Consider the following 13188-nt stretch of genomic DNA (forward strand, 5'->3'; position numbering starts at 1 on the left):
AGTCTAGGATCCAGTTGCAGAGGGAGGTGTTCAGGCCCAGTAGGCTCAGCTTTCCAATCAGTTTCTGAGGAATGATTGCGTTGAATGCTGAACTGAAGTCTATGAACAGCATTCGAACATATGTGTCTTTTTTGTCCAGGTGGGTTAGGACCAGGTGGAGGGTGATGGCAATGGCGTCATCTGTTGAACGGTTGTGATGGTACGCGAACTGCAGGGGTCAGTGAGGGGGGGCAGCAGGGTCTTGATGTGCCTCATGACGAGCCTCTCGAAACACTTCATGATGATGGATGTCAGTGCTATGGGACGGTAGCCGTTGAGGCAAGACACTGAAAACTTCTTTGGCACGGGGACAATGGTGGCAGCCTTGAAGCACGTAGGAACGATGGCACTGCTCAGGGAGATGTTGAAGATGTCAGTGAGAATCTCAGCTCGCTGGTCTGCACATCTGAAAGCAGTACACATATTCTTTCTGACCAAAGCAAAGGAGACATTCAGCATGATGGAATAAAACATACTCCACTGGCAATGCAAGTCATTATCCTAACCTGCAGGTTTTCTGGTTTAGCTTAGCATGTATAAACCTTTATGAAAATGGACAGTTTTATTTATGGAGACTAAGGGAAATGAAATTCTCTTTTGCTCGGACAACAGTGGAGACTTCCATATTCTGAATGCAAAGCTCAGTGGTAACTGGTAACAAATGGTTGCAGTGGTAATAATTTGTAACTTTCACTCTTTGTCTCTCTTTCTCTCCATCTCCCTCGCCTTTCTTCATCTCCCTCTCTCTCTCTCTCTCTCTCTCTCACTCTCTCACTCTCTATCTCACTCTCCTCTTTTCATCTCTTTCTCTCTCTCTTTCTCTGTCTCCCTCTCTCACACATACATTCTCTCCCTATCTTTCTCTGTCTCTTCATCACTGGTTCCACTCCATCCGTCTGGCTTATTGTCTGTCTGTCTCTCTCTCTCTCTCTCTCTCTCTCTCACAAACACACACACACACACTGACATGGTCTTAAAACAAGCAAGAAGAGTAGATTTTAAAAAATTAAGGAGTAAAGTCATAAGTTTTAGAGCTTGGCTGTGGAACACGTTGCCCTTATGAGGGAGTGAGTAAACATGCAGTGTATGAAGAAACACTCAGAGAATTAAGCAGAATTTTTCTTTCCCCAAATGCAACTCCAAAATGGAAATGATGATGTTTCAGAATGGGAATCAGCAGATTAGTAAAGAAATACCTGATCAGAAAAATGTATCACTGCTGAACCTAGCAGCAAGGAAGCAAACAGTCAAACAATTGCTAGTGTCAGGGATGTAATTCAAGATCAGGATTAGAGATCACAACAGGGACTAAAGACAATGGCATCAATGATCCATATTTAATTGGAGGAAATTTCCATTTACCCTGTACTGACTATTGTATGGACTCTTTGACAAATTTAGGGATACTGGAGGGTTCGGCTGGGGTGGTAGTGAGGTAATACGTATATCTGAACCATATGTGTTAATTGTTGGAACCAAAGGGTGGTGTGTGGATCAAAATGAAGGGATATAATCTTCAGACACTTCAGAGGTTGTACAATACAACAGATGATAAGAATTTAAGCAAATGGAAGCAGAAGCCAGACACTCAGCCCATCAGACCTGCCTGCCCTACCGGTTAATGTCATTATGAGTGATCTTCCACAGGTTTCACCTCCTCTCTTTGCTCAAGTGCTCATAGCTCTCAGTTCCTTGAACTTTCCAGAAATGTATCTGCTTCCTATCTAAATCCTCCCCAGTGCTCTGACCTCAGTGAATGAATGGAAACAAGTAGGAGCCTATCCAGCTCGAAAATGGAAGAAAGGAACGGGACAGCCAAGCTGCAGCAATAATTTTAACAGCTCCACATAGATCAGGAAAGATGAGGAGGGTTGGCTTACCACATTTCCTGTCACATAGCGTTTCATCTGTTACACTGCTGGGAGACATTTGGTATTGTGGCAGAGTCACCAATATTTCCAACAGAATGAAGGTCCTGCCCCGGGATACACAGTCCATATCCTCACTAGCAAAACTGTAGAACTATGACCCGTAGATTTTCATCCCATATCACGTTAAATCTTCAAATTCAAACATAGTGTGTTAACACTTTAGTTTAACATTTCTATTTTAGACAATCACCAAGTTATTTTTAATAAGTAAATTGCAATTATCATTATACATTATATTTTGTATTCTCAGGGATGAGTTGGGAGGGATTGGCTAGGCCCCAATCCACAATTCTTAAATTTTTCACTCTCACAATTCTGATTAGTGCATTTTCTAAATCCTGAATATTTCATTTGCCTTTCTTCCGATCTAAGTAGGAATCTCTTCAACGTGTAATGCAAGTAATTAAGATCTTACCTTTATTTTTAAGGTCTTAATAATGAATCACAAATGAAGTTAGATAAAAACTTTCCAAGCCAATGATAGATTTTTAGATTAGCTTTATTTGTTAGATGTACATCGAAACAGCAAAACATACAATGAGGTGAGTCGTTTGTGTCAGCGACAAACACTTATTAGTTTGTCTCTGTATTTATTGAGGTACAGCACAGAATACACCCTTTCAGCCCTTCATGCTGCTCTGGCCAGCAACCCCCAATTTAACCACTAGCCTAATCAAGGGGCAATTTACAATGACCGGTTAGCCTACCAACCAGTATACCTTTGGACTGTGGGAGGATACCAGAGCACCTGGAGCAAACACATGTGGTCCCAGGGAGAATGTACAAACTCCTTGCAGACAGTGGCAGAATTGAACCCAGGTTGAGTGAGAGAGACCAGAACTAATTGCCAGTGATGCTGGTGCCAATTCATTGTCCTACAGATGCCTCCAGTGCACAGGAACTGAGGAGGGCTCCCTTACAAGGACGGAGTTGGACAGAGATCAGAGAAAAATATGTCAGATAGATCACACTCTTAGAATTTCTGCAGAGCTTTAGCTGTAAGTATTCTATTGATATTACTTATTGATCCCTTAAAATGAATGAGAACAGATAACAAGTCACATGAGCATCATCAGTATGTGAAACAAAATAAACCTGTTTGCATTGGAATCCAAATATACAAAAAGAAAACCAAGCAGAATGAGTTCATGATCACAGTTCAATGTACACAGTAAACTTTTGACAAATGATTTGTGTAAAATTTTACGTGGGTCTCCTCTGAAGCTTTTTGTGGTTTCATCAAAGGAAAGAAAAGCAGGTTACTTGTATGTTTACTTAACACATCAATGTTCTGCAACTTTGATGCAATGAACTGGTTGTATTAACTGAAGTTAGTCATCACTGTTTCAGTCAACGACTGACATCATCATTTGTTCCAGGAACATGTCTGTTAATCACATAGATCTACAGGAACAACGGCTAGGTCTTCTTTTTACCAAAGCCCAAGATAAAAATGAAATAAAGCTACTTAAAATTCTCAAATCTAGAAAGTAAAAAAAAACTTCATGGGCCACTGCGTTGCTTGCTCAGGTTTGTGAGAGGTGTTAGTTCTGAAGCCTTCTTTTTCTTTTACTGAGTTGGTCAGTGCAACTTTTCTGTGCTCAATGCCCGTGTTAGTGTGGATAACCATAATAACCAACTCTATTTGTCTCTATGCCTGATGCCTACATACCAATGTCCTGTTACAAAAAAAAACTAGCATTATTTTCCAGTTTATAAATATTTTAATGCAATTCTTAGCTTAAGTAAAGCCAAGCTTAGGATCTGCATGTTTTCAATTAGCAAGTTTCAATACCAGTCAAATGAAGTACTATTTCCAAAGGAGATAGTTTCATTTTTCCAAATCCAAAGAAGATAAGCTGTCCATGCAAAAAAAATGATATAAAATATTTAACTTCAAGTTTTATAAATGCTTGTCAGCCTTAGTAAAAGTCCAGAAGCCAGGTGGATTGCCTGAGGAGTAAGTCAGCGGCCGTCACGCTGGCACCTTCCATGTTTTGATCAACAACATTCTGAATACTGCTATTACTTCTGAGCAAGGGAAAAGCCAAGTCCTAGATGATACAAAAGTCAAAATGAATTGAGAATAAAATTTATAAAGCGCTCAGAGATTGCCTCTGAGGCAACTAAGAATGGACAATTCCAGTCTTTCTAGTGACAGTCACAGTCTGGAAAAAAATAAAAGAATTGATAAAAGCTCTGCACAATAAGTGCTGTGTTTGGGTGATATTACAGAAAAAGTCTATACATGAAAGTTTATGCTTTCACCATTCCTGTATGCTTTGCAAATGTAGGTGCATATTGTAAATGAACAATTGTTTGAAATTATTCTCTTAAAATTAAGTTCAGATGAATTTAGACACAGACATCAGATTTGTGTTTTTTCCATTGCTGAATTGAATTATGGCTATTTTTTCCTCACATTATTACATACCTATGTTGTGTCCCTTAATATCCACGGCCAATAAAAATTTCCGTGAGGTAAGTTCTGTGTACATACATCTATTGATGCTTCTGGACACATCTTCAGTGATGTTCCTGGAATCATCGGGTGTTTCGGGTCTTTCAACATCATACAATCTCCTCCAGGTGACCCAGCCGGGGCTGATCAGACCCCAGCTTATGTCCAGATGGCTAGCTACTTATGACTCCATGGCTCCCCTCTTTTGAGCCACAGCCATTTTGAGGCCCTCTCTGCCGCATCGGTGGTACTGCGGATGGCAGTTCCATTGTATTTGATATAAGAACAGTCCTTTATGTATTCACTCCTAAACTGCCTGGCAATGATCTCTAACTTGTAACGACCAGTGTGCACAAAAATCTTGTGCTGTGCAAGTGACAACAACGTGTCCACACTGACTAATTTCTTCAATAAAAACAGTATAAATAAGCCCGTTCCAAAATCTGCAGACAAATCATCACAACCTCTACTTTGTCAACACTGTCCACATCAGAAACCAGAAAAGGCAATATGATTGTGTACGATGGTGAAATATAATTAACATGCCAACGCAGTGTGCTTTTTAGCAGGCTGAGCACAATGTTGGGGACCATACAGCCTGTTTCTGTGATCTTGTTTCATTGCGTTTGTCCTACCAAGGCGCCACTCCTCACGTTTATCTGGGTTAAACTCTATCAGCCATTCTTCCACCCATATCTGCAGCTGGTCTATGTTGTGCTGTGTTCTTTGCCAGTCTCCAACACCATCCACACCTCGACCAATCCTGGTATCATCTGCAAATTTACTAACTCACCCGTCAGACAATTTCATCCAGGTCATTTATACACATCACAACAGCAGAGGTCCCAGCACAGATCCCTGTGGGACACCACAAATTACAGACCTCTTCAAACATTACCCTCTGTTTTCTATGCATAAGCCAAACAGCCAGTTTGCCGTGGACCCATGCATCTTAATCTTCTTGATTGGCCTCTCAGGAGAGAGGGTGCAGAAGAGGTTTACTACGATGCTGCCTGGCTGAGAGGGCATGTGCTGTCAAACAAAACTGAATGAACTTGGAGCAGCGGAGGCTGAGAGGAGATCTGTCAAGTCAGGTCACTTTCTATTGTCATTTCGACCATAACTGCTGGTACAGTACACAGTAAAAATGAGACAACGTTTTTCAGGACCATGGTGCTACATGAAACAATACAAAAGCTACACTGAACTATGTAAAACTACACTAGACTACAGACCTACCCAGGACTGCATATAGTGCACAAAACAGTGCAGGCATTACAACAAATAATAAACAAGACAATATGCACAGTAGAGGGAGGGAGGTTGATATCAGTCCAGGCTCTGGGTATTGAGGAATCTGATGGCTTGGGGGAAGAAACTGTTACATAGTCTGATCATGAGTGCCCGAATACTTGTTGCCTTTTGCGAGATGGCAGGAGGGAGAAGAATTTGTATGAGGGGTGCGTGGGGTACTTCATAATGCTGTTTGCTTTACAGATGCAGCGTGTGGTGTAAATGTCTGTAATGGCAGGAAGAGAGACCCCAATGATCTTCTCAGCTGACTTCACTATCCGCTGCAGGGTTTTGCGATCCAAGATGGTGCAATTTCTGAACCAGGCAGTGATGCAGCTGCTCAGGATGCTCTCAATACAACCTCTGCAGAATGTGGTGAGGATGGGGGGTGGGAGATGGACTTTTCTCAACCTTCGCAGAAAGTAGAGACGCTGCTGGGCTTTCTTTGTTATGGAGCTGGTGTTGAGGGACTAGATGAGATTCTCCACTAGGTGAACACCAAGAAATTTGCTGCTCTTAACGATCTCTACGGAGGAGTCATCAATGTTCAGCGGAGAGTGGTTGCTCCATGTCCTGATAGAGGTTTATAAGATTCTGAGAGGCATAGCTAGAGTAGACAGGGAGTATCTGTTTCCACGTTTGAAACGTCTCATACCAAAGGGCATGCAAGAAGATAAGAGGGCTAGATTGAAAGAGGATGTGAGGAGTAAGCTATTTCTCAGAGAGTGGTGGATGCCTGGAATGCGCTGCCTGGTTGAGGCCAATACGTTAGAGGCTTTGAAGAGATGTTTAGATAGGCATATGAATGTGAGGAAGATAAAGGGATACAGACATTGTGCAGGTAGGAGGGATTAGTGCTTGGATGTTTCTGATTTTCTCTTTAGCTGGTTCAGCCAAACCACTGGGGGACAAACAGCCTGTTCCTGTGCTGTACTGTTCTATATACTATGTTCTACCTCCATCTCTGTACCGTTGATGTAAACAGCAATCAGACCCACACAGATCCTGTTTGCAAATTCACAGCCTTCCAGAGTTATTGCTAGACAGCAGTTAGAATAACCCTGGATTATGTATGCCTGACACAGGAATCCCCCTGCCATGAGCGAGCTCCCCCAATGTTAGTAATTTCAGAGCTCGATGTATATACTAACGTTTGTTCCTTTGAAAGGCAGAACTAGTTTTCTCCCCCACTCCACGTTTACTAAATGTTCTTATGAGTCTTAAATGTTTTTGCTGCCATCCACTACGATACTGTGGGGGTATAGTTACTATATTGAGTAATTTGTCTGTATTTTCTGATGTCAGGAAAAAATTCAGCTTAAGGACATTTTGAAAGACAGAGCCTATTCTTAACCCAGGGATGGCCCGTAAAATTATTTCACCTATCCTTATCCATTGCTGCACTCCTGTCACAATCCCTATCCATCTATTCCAATCAATTTACCACCAGGTACTACCAGTTAGCTATTAACTTTTCATTCATTATGTTAGTTTCGTCTTCACATAACTTGCTCTGTTAATAACTCAGAAACACATGTTTTTTGTGGTGATGCAGAAGATACTGAATAGTAAATGCCAAACCTTATCTGGCCTGGAATAATGGAGTACTGGGCGGTTGCTGAAACATTAACTTCTCGACCTTCCTCCCTCCAGTGAGTCAGAACCCTTACAATTCCATCACCGTGCCACCAGAAACTCCAGACTATCCACTGGTGAGAAGCCCCCGCCTTCCCAAATGATCCAATCTCTGCTAAGGTTTTTCATCACTCCTGTAAGAGGTGTCACCTGAAAGGACCAAATTTCAGGCACATTCTGGGACTCATAACGCAATGAGGATGTAAGGTGGTGGACGAGAAGTGTTCCTTTGTTGAGGACTGTGGTAGTGAAATAGTGATGCCTGGTTATGGGATGTTATTGGTACAGGGAGTGATGACGGTGGGAGGAATGGTAGTGACGCTGTGTGTGTGAGGTCAATAGAATACAGTATTAAACCATTTGAGAGAAAAAAAAAGATTATGTACCTAAATTGATCTCCATGAACTATCTAAATTCATGCATTACTTGTACATTTTATATATTTTAATGTTGATATCATATTGCAGTGGCCACTTTATTAGATACTTCCACTTCAAGATTCAATGTGTTGAGCACTTTTGTTCTTCTGCACACTACTATTGTGTGGTTATCTGAGGTACTGCCTCTTAACCTGTCAGCCTGAGCCAGTCTGGTCATTCTCCTCTGGCCTCTGTCATTAGCAAGGTGTTTTCATTCACAGAACTGCTGCTCACTGGCTGTTTCTTTTTTGTTTCTTATACCATTCTCTGTAAACTCTAGAGAATGTTCTGCATGAAAACCCAGGAAGTCAGGAGTTTCTGAAATACTCATACCACCCTGTATGGCACCAAAAATTATCCCATGGCGAAAGTCACTTCAATCACATTTCTTCCCTGAATCACATTCTGATGTTTGGTCTGAACAACTGAACCTCTTGACCATATCTACATGCTTTTATGCATTGAGTTGCTTATAAGATGATGAGAGACATTGATCGTGTGGATAGTCAGAGGCTTTTTCCCAGGGCTGAAATGCCTAGCACGGGAGGGCACAGTTTTAAGGTGCTTGGAAGTAGGTCCAGAGGAGATGTCAGGGTTAAGTTGCTTATGCAGAGAGTGGTGAGTGCATAGAATGGGCTGCCAGCCACGGTCATGGAGGCGGAAACAATAGGATCTTTTAAGAGACTCCTGGACAGGTACATGGAGCTCAGAAAAATAGAGGGCTATGGGTAACCATAGGTAATTTCTAAGGTAAGGACATGTTCGGCACAGCTTTGTGGGCTGAAGAGCCTGTATTGTGCTGTAGGTTTTCTATATTTCTACATGATTGGCTGATTAGGTATTTGCATTAATGAGCAGGTGTATAGGTGTACCTAATAAAGTGGCCACAGAGTGTATACAAAGTTCTGTCTGAAGTGTTTGAAATGGCTCTGGCTAATACATTAATTCAATTTTCTAAACAAAGTTAGAAATGATCAGCTAATATTAAGCTGGTGACAAATTTTCATTAAAATGTTTCTGCATCACATTGTAAACCTCCCCTTAAAGTGCTGAGTGAAATTATCAATTGTTATTGAAATAGTGAAACAAACAATGAAATCCATGGGCAAGAATCAGTTCACACTTCTTTAACCTTTAATCACGGCATGCAATTGGACAGCAGGGTACATGTTGATATAATTAGTAACAATTACGTTGATTGTATTCCAGTCGTTGATTGTATTCCAGTCATATTCATTTTTGACATCTTTTAGTCAGTATTCAGTGCAGGAACCCAATCCTGCAAATCCTCGATGTTATCAGAATACTTCAATGGAATTGACAATAGAATATAAAGTAGCAGGTTCCAAAATTTTAACAAGATTTTTATGAAAACCTAATTGCCTGTCACTGAAATTTGTTGGACTTCACGTTAGTCTTGAATGTGTCATGTGGCTACTCATAACTAGAATGGTTCCTTAAGTGAGAGATTATTAAATTCAGATTCACTAGGGTGGCAAAGGACAAACAAACCACATCCTTCTGAGTATATATGAAATTACAAGTACCTTTGCTGTGATCAAAAGGAAGAGGCAATGAAGTTACAGAAGTATGCTCTATATGTTCCATTGGTTTCCTTTTTCTTAATTCCAGCCTGTAAGTAACAAAATAAGCACAACTTTAAAATATCATATTTGTTTTGGAATTTATTAAAATACTGTTTTCGTGGTATAATCTGTTCCTTAACATATTTTAAGATTACCAACCTACATTTTTAATGTTCGATGAATTAAAATTCCCTACAGTTATGACTACATCTATTAATCTTCTTTCATGTTTACTTCCTTGTTTAGAGTATACCAAATAGCAAATTTAAGAAAATTTCTTAGAGAGATATACATATTTTGCTTGTCTATTTTCTTGTAGGTCTAAATGATAATATTGAACATGATGAAGCAGTTTTGTTACTTTTTTTGTCATTGAGAAAGCTAACAATTTTCTTTATCACAGTGTAAATGTTACATCGGGCAGATGTGTGAGTCAAGCAATATTATAACCACCAAATGCAATGATCCAGTTTGGTGTACAGTACTTCATTCAGTTCTCATATTGTTGTCTCCTCTGCACTGGAGAAAGGAAGCATGGGCTGGATGATAATTTCAAACGAAATCTCTGTTCAGTCATAGAAACATAGAAAATAGGTGCAGGAGTAGGCCATTCGGTCCTTCGAGCCTGCACCGTCATTCAGTATGATCATGGCTGATCATCCAACTCAGAACCCTGTACCAGCCTTCCCTCCATACCCCCTGATTCCTTTAGCCACAAAGGCCATATCTAACTCCCTCTTAAATATAGCCAATGAACTGGCCTCAACTGTTTCCTGTGGCAGAGAATTCCACAGATTTACCACTCTCTGCGTGAAGAAGTTTTTCCTAAACTCGGTCCTAAAAGGTTTCCCCTTTATCCTCAAACTGTGACCCCTCGTTCTGCAGTCCTCAAAGGTGCTTTCAAATCTCCATCCCACTTTCAATCAGACCCCCTGTACTTTTACTCTGTTCTAACAAAGAACAAGCCAGGCTCAACAAACCACATGTCATCGTCAGACTAGGCACTTCACAGCTGTTAGGATTTCATATTGAATTTTAGATTACAAGGCGTGTCCAGCTTGTTTATGATCTGGCCACTTCAGATAAAGAATCAATAACCCAGAAGATCAGTTCTTTCCTTTCCGTAATTGCTGATATATCTGATTGGTATTTCCAGCATTCTCTTCTAGATTTCCAGCAGATATTGCACTCTGCATTGCACATTTCCAGCATATTTGAATCCCTAACTCCTTTGCCCTCATATATCTATCTCCACCTCTTCCAAACAGTTTCACAAACCTCTGCCATCTTCTCTTAGTCTGCACCACCATTTACCTCATTCAGCCGCTCTGGGTCACAGACATTCCCTTTATTCTACTCCCCTTTCTTTTCAATTTTCGGTTTTTACTAGTTTTGATGAAAACCCACCTCCTTGAAACATTAACCTTGTTTATCTGTCCACAATCGCTGCCTGACCAGTTCTTTCTACTATTACAGAGATATTTTGTTTGATAAGATGTGAGCTCCTTCTGATTGTTTTCTGCATTATTGACTGCCTCACCCCATCGCTATCAACACACTGCACTGTACCACCACTGGCTGGCTTTGAGACTATATAAGACGGAAATCAAACAGACCACAAGCAGCAGTGTGTAGGAATGGAAACTGCTAAGGGAGCTGGAGAAATGTGACACTCTGAAACAGATGGTTTTCATCCAGAAACACAGCCTGAACCAATTTTCCTGGTCATTCTTCATAGGGAATCATAAACACAAAAGATTTTGAGAATAACAGGAATTCTGCAGATGCTGGAAATTCAAGCAACACACATCAAAGTTGCAGGTGAACGCAGCAGGCCAGGCAGCATCTGTAGGAAGAGGTGCAGTCCACGTTTCAGGCCAAGACCCTTCGTCAGGAGATTCTGAGAATGCTGGAAATCCAGAGCAACGTATACTGGAGGAACAAACAGTTGACGGTTTGGGCTGAGACCTGCTAACGTTTTGTATGTGTTACTCTAGAGAGTATCGCAGCCTGATTCTCATCATCAAATTCACCTGACCTCTAACTTTGGCAGGAACTATATTTTAAATTTAATTATTATCCTTAGTGCATTCACAAGATTTGGCATTCAATGGCAGGATCTGAATTTATTGCTCATTTGCACTAAAGGAAGCTGAGCTGACTTCTTGAGGGGCTGCTGCCCATGTTGTGAACACTCCCAGAATAACCTATCTTCCATGCCAGCTGTTATGTGAAGTGGAGGGAAATTTGTAAGTGGTCCTGTCCTTCTCCTGGGTGGTCAAAGCTGCAGACTTCTAATGCAGTGTCACAGAAGCTTGGGCAGGTCACTGTCGTGCATCGTGTACAAGGCACAGAATGGAGCCATGTTCCTCCAGTTGTAGAGAGGCAAGACCTCCATTGATTGCCCAGCTCGAAGTGCCTTAAAGATCCTGACACCAAACTGTCTCTTCAAATCCCTGAAACAGGCTGATAACTTCTATTACTATGTGGGATGAGGGCAAATAGCATTTCAGTCACTCAGCAAGCTGACTTGGAAATGTCTAATCATTCCTCTATCAGCTCATTCTTTCTTTCTGTCTGAATCAGAACTAGTCATTTCAGCCTGCCATCATTTTGGCACAGTTTTTTTTATTTTTTTGGTGTAGTTTGGTCTGCTGGGCATGTCTGACAGCCTTGACAGCGACGCCACATTATACAGACAGAAAACCATAACCTGATCCTAACAGTTGCCCTGACTCCTACGTTTACTTACTGGATCTCTTTCTTTTTCTGCTCCACCCATCCTTCCCCACGTTCTCTGCTACTGAAAAATTACTCCTTTTGTCACCTTCTAGTTCTAGTGGAGTGTCCCTGGACCTGAACGCTAACTGTTCCCCTTTCCAGAGATGCTGTCTGACCTGCTGAATGTTTCCAGTATTTTCTGTTTTTATTTTATAGTTGAGCTGCTTTTGTTGAGGACAATTAGGAGTGGCTAATAAATATTCAACTTGTTAGTGGCAGTCACAGCTTAATTCTGAATAAAGAGAAAGCATGAGAAATAAATTTTATTGCCTACTATTTATTACAGATCATGGAGAAGAAATTATTGGAGGTCATGACGTTAAACCACATTCAAAACCTTACATGGCATCTCTTCAAAGAACATGTCTGACAAGGTAGGGCAGTGAATCTTGTCTGCATGGATTTTACTAAAGCATTTTGACAATGTCCTTCATGATAGACTGACTCAGATGAACTAACATGCATAGGATCTACAATAATATTGTAGTTTGGATTCAAAATTGACTTGCTCATAAGAGACATGTTGTAGTGGTGGAAGATTGCTATTCTGGCTGGAGGGCCGTGGCCAGTGGCGTTCCACGGGGACTGGTGCTGGGGTCTCTTTAAGGGGAACATAAGGGGAAACCTCTTCACTCGGAGGGTCGTGAGGGTGTGGAACAAGCCACAAGTGTGCATGCAAGCTCAATTTCACTGTTTAAGAGAAGTTTGGTTAGATACATGGATGGCAGGGGTACGGCGGGCCATGGTCCTGATGCAGGTCAATAGGAGTAGGCAGCTTAAATGGTTTGGCACAGAACAGATGGCCAGAGGGTCTGTTTCCATCGTGTGCTTTCCGATGACTCTATTAAGAATGCATATGGCACACCTGACTTAATTGGTCAGGGAAATGAGTAAGGATGATGTACCTATATAAAACTTCAGTTAGACAGCGTTTGGGGCATTGAGTGCAACTCTGGTCACCCCATTGCAAGAAGGATGTGGAGCTCTAAAAAGGCTGCGGAAGTGGATTACTGGGATGCTGCTTGGATTAAAGGATATGATTT

General features: G+C 41.2%; 1 protein-coding gene across 3 annotated transcripts in view; it reads right to left on the reverse strand.

Annotated features, from left to right (window-relative positions):
• Positions 1-13188, reverse strand: part of LOC134343391 (granzyme K-like) — a 53883-nt gene that overhangs the window by 15382 nt on the left and 25313 nt on the right. The window contains exons 2-3 of one of the 3 annotated variants that reach the window (XM_063042094.1): positions 9326-9411; positions 1920-2099 (exon numbers count right to left, since the gene is read on the reverse strand). In XM_063042094.1, the coding sequence (XP_062898164.1) occupies positions 1920-2037 (118 nt within the window). In that variant the 5' untranslated portion in view covers positions 2038-2099; positions 9326-9411. The remainder of the gene's footprint in view (positions 1-1919; positions 2100-9325; positions 9412-13188) is intronic. The other 2 variants (XM_063042095.1, XM_063042096.1) reach the window with 2 other exon arrangements.

The sequence above is a fragment of the Mobula hypostoma genome, chromosome 3 (assembly GCF_963921235.1).
Source record: "Mobula hypostoma chromosome 3, sMobHyp1.1, whole genome shotgun sequence".
Classification (NCBI taxonomy): domain Eukaryota; kingdom Metazoa; phylum Chordata; class Chondrichthyes; order Myliobatiformes; family Myliobatidae; genus Mobula; species Mobula hypostoma.